Here is a 7,904-nt window from a genome sequence, read left to right on the forward strand (position 1 = left end):
TTTGAACAAAAACCACTAAAAATTTGGAATTTTAAAGAATTTTTACATATTAAGTATTAAAATTTGTATTTGACACAAAAAATATATCATATACTATATGATATAAATAAAAAAAGTTGTCATAATCAAAATATTTTTTAATGAAAAACATATTTTAAGTAGACTTAATATATCTTTTTAATGTTGTTATACTACTTACACACTTTTCAACTTTAAACTAAAAATAGACCTAAAAGTGTGTACCTTCTAAAACCTGGAAGAAATTTAGAAAACCTGTGACAACCTGACTTGCAATTTTTACATATAAGTAGTGAAATTTCAGTTTGACACAAAAAATATTTCATATAGTCAAAATTATTGTCATCATCAATATTTTTTATTACTAAAACACATATTTAAAGTAACTTAACAGTATATTTTCAACGTCATTATACTATAATGTATACTAAATACTGTCCTGGGCATGACGTTAAACTGTTCTGGTGTATGACTCGATAACCGAAAGGTTTTTTGTACACTAGGTGCTTGGACCAAATCTTCTTTTGAGCGTATTTTTTGTCGTTCAATAAACAATTATATAAGAAGACAGTTTTTTACCTTTAACTTGAATTTATACTAAAAATAAACCCAAAACTAGTACTTTTAAAAACCTCGAAGAATATTCTTAAAAATCTTTAGCAACCTTGTAAAAAATACTACAATTTTTTTTAGTTGAAAATTTTATAAAAAAAAAAAATAATCATATCATTAAAAGTCTTCTAAACTAAAAAATAAATGTTTCCAGAAAGTTTGAGATCTCTATCTCAAAAAATAAAGTAGATTAGTTTTTTAAATTTATAAGAAAATTGACTCTGAAAAATTTGCAGTTTATAAAATTGTATTGGAAACTTCAAATAAAAAATCTCATATCTCAAACTTAAAGTAGGGTTGCCACACACTCAGGGAATTTTAATTCTCTTTTTTTAACCCAGTGGAACTCAGGGCAGTTTTGGTTTTTTCTAAAAAGTTCAGAAAAATTTTAAGATTTTAAAAAAAATCTCAGGGAATTTTTTTTTCTAGTTCTAGAATGAGATTTAGTTAATCCAGTTTCAATATTTTGTACAAAAAAGTTAATTTTATTCATATTTAAGTGCTTATTTAGAATTTTTTTAGTCTCGCGGCAAGTTCTTCAATATTCTTAGAATTAACATGATAAATTTTTAATAAATAAAAAGAATTTAAGGATTTGAAAAAAACTCAGGGAAGGTTTTGGTCACTCAGGGAAAATTTTTTGACTCAAAGAGTGGCAACCCTGCCAAAGTAAAAATTTTAAATTTTGTACATGGTTGGCTTGTAGATTATACTGGAAGTTTTCATATAGGAGCTAATGTTATTTTATGTGAAAGAAATGTTTGACCCCCATGGCCTTAATTAGTAAGGTGACCAAAAATTAAATAGGAATTTAACTAGTAAAGGGGCATTATCTAATAAAAAAGGGGGTTTAATTATTAATTTCTGCCAAGAAAGCTTTTATAAAAATGTGTTTTGGAAACCAATTACAATAACCATATGTTAAACTTGTTTTGAAAGTAAACTTGTATAAATAGTTAAGTTATTCTTTTATAGTTTATTGTAAAGCACAAAAATATGGGAGCAAACGCAACACGCATTCATCATCCCAGAGACGCTGAACCTCCATTTGAATTGAAAGGATGGAAGATTAGGTTTAACACTTACACAATGCAGGGACGTGAAAATGTTAGTTTGCTTTTAAATTGTAAAACTTAAAACTGGTTAATAAAATAAGCCAACTATTGTTGAATTTTTTTTTCAAATATATTTGAAAACTAAAATTGATTTATTATTAATTGGGCGTAATTACCACTCAATTAAATTTATAAGACTTAAAAAAAAACTCCTGCTAGTTTTTTTACTTAATAATTACTTTCAATTTTTAATAACTCCATTCTAGACTGTGGTCAATCTTGTAAGTCTAAAAATGACTTAGACTAGCTAAAAATATTACAAAGTTTTTTTAAAAGCACAAACTAGTTATTATTTAGATTTTATGGCATTGAATCAATAATCTATGTTATGGTTTTTGATTACTCAAAGTTTTTTCAATTAAATTTTGTTCATTTATTTTATTTATTATCAGTATTAAGTTATAGTTTTAACCTTGCACCAACTAAATGTTAGAGATTATTTTATTTTAGTTAAAACTAACATGTATATTTAATTTATATAAAAATATTATTTTGTATAAGTTGAAGTGAATGATTTAAAATAATTTTAAATTTTAGAAAACTTATAAAACATATACTTAACTGATATTTCTTTGATAAAAATTACAAATAAATGGTTTTGTTCAAACTTTTTTTTGATGATAATTTAAACCTAAATCCTTGAAAATTTTAATTTCTAACTTCTAGCAACAATAAACTTTCAAAATTAGATCATCTAACATTTTAAAATTTTTGATTTATAAATCTTCATTTAAATCTATTTTATTCTAATGTACACCTAAGAAGAAAATTATTTGAAACATATTAGATGATTAAAATGTGAGAGTTTGTTGTTAACAGTTACTCTAACATTCTTTAAATACATAATTTAAAAAAGAACATTTAAACAAATTTAAGATTTTAAGATTTATTTTAAACCACATTTAGCACTTGATTCTATTCAGTTAAGCATTTTTTGTGTTTTTCTAGAAGTATGTGATGTTTTATGTATTTAAGCTGTTTAAAGTCATTTATTTCTGAATATTATCAATAGTGAGTTGTACTAATAAATTTGTTTGATCATGTTTTGAAGCATTGTTTATAAGAATAATATTAGAACCAATAATATCTTTTTGAACTAAAATCCAGCAACCCTGATAGCAATACTAAAAGGTATTTGTTGAAGCATAAACAACTTACATATATAAATTTTAATTCTACAGTATATAAACATAATTTTTACAAAATTAGGTAACTCACTAGATAGAGTTTTTGGAAACTTAGGCCGAAACATAAAACCATCTTTTTTTAGATAGTTTTTAAAGTTTTCTTTAAGTTAAAAGTCTATTTCAGGGTAAAATTTTCTTCTTCAAATATTAATATTTTCTTTTAGAGTTTAAGCTGTTTTACAACTTTGTATTACTAAAGGGTTGCTATATACTGAGAATATTTCAGACTAGTTTGTATTTTTTCGAAAACTTAGAACTTCTCTGGCTTGTTTGAATTTTTCAGAAACCTCACCCTTGTTTTTATAATAAGTTTTAAATATTTTTTATTCAATAATTGTATTTTTTAATTTGTCATTTTCTTATAATTATGATATTTTAATGTACTTATTGTTTTTTTTCAGTGCTTGACACAATTTTTTTTTTTAATTATCATAAACTCAGTATCTTATTCTTAATGTAACTTATGCTAGTTTTTGATCACTCAGTATGTTTTTTACCACAAAGAGTGACAACCCTGTTTTTACCAAATTGCTACAGAACCTTAATTTTATCAGATTACACTTATTTAACTTTTTAAAGGTTTATGACACCATTGGTCAATTAATTTTTCATAAATTTAGTGATTTTAAGCTCAGTTGAATTTTTGGTTTATTTTATTTATAATTTAAATTTTTTAAAGGTGTGTTTGTGAACTTTTAAAATAATATTATTTGTTAAATAAGCCCTTTTAAAAAAATTCTTAATATTTATAAGTTTTTTAGTTTATTATAAGTTCACTGAAGACGGACTGTTGTCTGAAAGCGTTTTTGCATTAAACTTGTAGATTTTTTAAACCATCATTTTATTTTTTGTAATAATTTTTTAAAACATAAAATCTTTTTTATATCTCAGTTTTATTAACATCTGCTTAAGTAGTTATTAAAATTTTAATTTTTTTAAGCTTTTATTAAGGTTGTTAATATTTGTTGTTTAGTAACTTCTATGTGAGTATAGCTGGGATTATTTTCATTGTTTTATTTAACTCATGATTTTTTTTTAAATCTTACAATACTGCTCATTGTTTTAAAATACTAAATCTCTGAATATTAATATTAAAAGTTTATGTAACCCAATGCCTAAACTACTATTAAATATTTTTGAGAAAAAATAGTTACTTTAATGAAGTCAAGTTAATTATTGTATAAAACCAACAAATTAAATAGGAAAAGTTTAGTTTCATAAAATTACTTGATAATATTTCATATGTTGTTTTAAATATTTTAAAATCTCAAATTAATTTGATTGACATCAAAGTCTCTAACTGAACAATATTAAAGTGCTCAAACACTAATGTGAGCGAGAACAATAAGAAAACGTTCAGTTACCAAATGTTTATTAGCACGACTAAAGTTTCACTACCTTATAACAGATCGTCAGGTACAATAATTAAACGACGATCTAAAACAATTTATAAATATATAAAGATGAATGGTACTTATAGGTGAATAGTAATTTTAAAATTTAATAAGAATTTATAAGTATTAGTAGGTGTTAGGACAAAATTTCTTCTAAAATACAACTAAATTTAAATAAGCGTTATCAACGAAATCAAATAAAAACAAAAATAACAAAATAATAAAAAAAGACAATTTGAAAAACGTTATCTATAATACAATAAAGTACGGGGTTCCCACTTCCCTATAAATCCCTATTATTCCCTATAAATTTGCAATATTCTGAAAAATCCGTATAAACCCTAGAAAAATTAGAAAAATACGTAAATATATCTAGAAATTACGTTTTTTTGCTCAGTGATTTTAATTTGAAAGCCAAAACAGCAACACCGCGTGTTAAAAAGGCACCCAAAAATAATTATTTCTTTTAAATCAAAATCTTTGCAATTCCAGAACAAACTGTGACTACGGCGTCACCTAACGGATAATTTTCCCCTATTTATATTAAACACAATTTAATTAAAGTTTGATTATTTAACTAAAATTAGAGATCAAAAACCCTTTGTAAAACTCTTGTAAATTTCGTATCAAGACTGCTTATAAACGATTAATGACATATTTTACTTAATGTACCTTTATAAAAGTTTTAACGTTAAAAATTTTTTTTTTGATAGTTTGCTATAAATTTTCTTTATTTTATGATTTTCCCTATAAATTTATTTTTGAAATTTCAGTAAGAACCCTGAAAATAGGATTAAATTAAAAATTGGATGATTTGAAGTGAGGAAATATGGCAGCGAGCTCTGTTCATCCTCCAGCTCATGGTTGCACATTTTACTGAAGGTTCCAAGCTGCACAAGCTATTTATTAAAAACACAGTTAAGATCACTTATATCTGTTCTACTAACCTGAAATCAACCATAACAAAAATGTGCCATCCAAACCAAGCTTGACTGATAAACTCTGCAACTGCAGAAACACCACCTAATGTCCTGTTTAAAGGTCAATGCCAAAAAAGAGGGATGTATAAAGCCACAACTTCACACCAAAACATAATTAAAGAGTACATTGGCTCCCCAGGCATATCTTTCAAGACCAGATACAACCAACACAAATCCAGCTTCAAGCGTAACAAATCCACCCAAACAACGTCGTTTGCATACACAAAGAGAAACTTACAGCAACATCTTTTTAATTTATAACTTTTTAATTAAAGCAACATCTTATGGTCAATCATGTATAAAACCCCCAAGAAACCAGAAGCGTGTAACTTGGAAAGAAATGTCATCACAGAGTTTAAACAGAGAAAGATCATTTAATCAACGAACAGAGCTCGCTGCCCTGTGCCCTCACTTCAAATAATCCTATTTTTAATTTTATTGTACTATCGTTATATTTTTTATATTGTTTATTTTTAATTATTTTGTTATTTTTGTTTTTATTTGCTTTCGTTGTAAATGCTTCATTTAATTTAGTTGAATTTTTGTCCTAACGCCTACAAATACTTATGAATACTTATTAATTTTTGATATGATTAATTACCTCTAATTACCATCATATCTCTATCGCTATATATATATATATATATATGTAGTGCTTTAGATCGTTATTTAATTATTGTACCTGAAGATTGAGCGGTAAAGGGGCCATGAGGTCATAGTTTAAAACTTACTTTAGATATTCTGGAGTTGATGATGAACAGCAGAAAAAAAGTTATTAGGTGGTTTTAATGGTAGTTTTTTGAGAAATCTATTGGAGGGTGCCATAGCTTTTTTTATTTCTTCAAAGGGGCCTTTTCAAAAAAAGTTTAGGAAACTGTGGTCTAGATCCTAATTTAAATAGAGCGTTTTAAACTTTTATTTGAGTGCTAAATTTAAAGTTTTAAATTATATCATAAACATAATAAGAATTTTAAATTTAGTTCTTTAAAATTATAAGTGGTGATCTAAAAGTGTTGTTTGTCTATAAATTAAAAAAAATATTTTGAAAATGATTACTTGCTACTGTATATAGGTGAAATAAAAATTTTCACACCTAATTTTGCCTGTAAAACTTTTAATACTTGAATAAATTTATTTTTATTTTTAATTAATTTTTTTATTGCTTTCATAAATGTTTGTTTTAAAACTTTTTGAAACATTAGTATTCAAGCATATATTGAACAAATCTGCTCTGAGTGATATTTAATTGTATATAACTATAAAAAATAAAGATGGTTTATGAGTGTTAATAATTTTTTTTTGCGCTTATCTTTACTTTAGCCATTCATTAAAGCCAACTCAGGCTAGGTTTTTTGCTCAAAATGTAAGAACTCTGTAATTAAGTTAATCTTGATTAATAAAAATTATTATCCAAGCAAATTATAGTCGTTGAAGTATGTAGACAATTTTAAATGTTTATATTTTAATATGTAAAATCATGATAAGAAATACTCTTTTTTTTATGGGAACGGGTCAAAATTGCACGAAATTACTAAATTGCACAAAGAAAAATTTGCACTAGAGTAAAAAAGCAGAAAAAATTAGATAAAAGATAAATTACGAAACTAACAAAAAAAAAAAAAGCTACTAACCGAGGGTAAGGGTTAGGGGTAATAGTGATAGTAAAAAAAATATATATAAGTTACCGACCGAGAGTAAGGGTTTGGGGTAACAGTGATATTAAGAAAAAAAATCAACCCGTGCTTTTGCTCATGCAAAAGTGTCTTCGTGCAATTTTATCCCCTCGTGCAAATTTGACGGCTACCCCTTTTTAAAAAGTACAAATTTATAATAACTTAATGCTTTTCTGTGTGAGAAATCTGTATCGTAGGTCTATAGAGCTTATTATTACGCATTTTTATTATTTTCTGTTGTATCTCTATCTACTTTTATTTTATTAATACAAAAAAAGTTTTCCCAATTGATTTAAATTATCCATTTTTTTAAATACAGTGTGCTCATGCATCGCTAGCCTTTTTTGTTGGAATGATCGGAATTCACAAATTGTACAAAAAGATGTCAGCCAACCGGGCTGCTGCACTAGAGGACTACGAGTCCAAGTTTGAATCTTCTAATTAGCTGGTTACTTTAATCATGAAATATTTTTCGCTGTTCTGGTAGATAATAAATTTATTCAACAATGTATGAAATAGAGTGCTTATTATATAACTTTACTGTTGTAGTTTAGACTCAAATAAAAAAATTAGTGTATGCTATTTAACTCTATAAATTATAAAATATTTTAGCATTGATACAATGATTATAAAATTTACAATAGATTTTAAGATAGTTTTACAGGTTTTTAGATAGGCTAGAAAACAACTGTTATGAAATAAAATTGTTATAGTTATATTTCCTTGATGACAAATAAAGAAATAAAATTTAAATTTGTGTTGTGTATCTTATTTGACACTTAACTTGTGCTTGATAAATAATTTTATTAATATAACCACTATTAGTTGTAAATATTTATTTTTATTCTAAAGGTGACACTGCAATTGAGTGTACTTTTAATCTGTTTACACCCCATGTCCATTTTGTTCTAATGTGAAGTATTAT

At 25.3% G+C, this 7,904-nt stretch overlaps 1 protein-coding gene across 1 annotated transcript; it reads left to right on the forward strand.

The window, feature by feature from the left end:
* Positions 1-1,609: 1,609 nt before the first annotated feature.
* Positions 1,610-7,488, forward strand: LOC145831874 (uncharacterized). The gene is made up of 2 exons (XM_082939225.1): positions 1,610-1,737; positions 7,299-7,488. Exons 1-2 carry the CDS (start codon positions 1,627-1,629, stop codon positions 7,422-7,424), a joined length of 237 nt encoding a protein of 78 aa, XP_082795351.1. The 5' UTR covers positions 1,610-1,626; the 3' UTR covers positions 7,425-7,488.
* Positions 7,489-7,904: the final 416 nt, after the last annotated feature.

This window comes from Thalia democratica, chromosome 3 (assembly GCF_965202585.1).
Source record: "Thalia democratica chromosome 3, ktThaDemo2.hap1.1, whole genome shotgun sequence".
NCBI lineage: Eukaryota > Metazoa > Chordata > Thaliacea > Salpida > Salpidae > Thalia > Thalia democratica.

Coding starts and splice junctions, on each gene's coding strand:
- LOC145831874 (XM_082939225.1), top strand. CDS start 1,627: ATGGGAGCAAACGCAACACGCATTCATCATCCCAGAGACGCTGAACCT. Junction 1,738..7,298: donor CAATGCAGGGACGTGAAAAT/GTTAGTTTGCTT, acceptor TTTTAAATACAG/TGTGCTCATGCATCGCTAGC.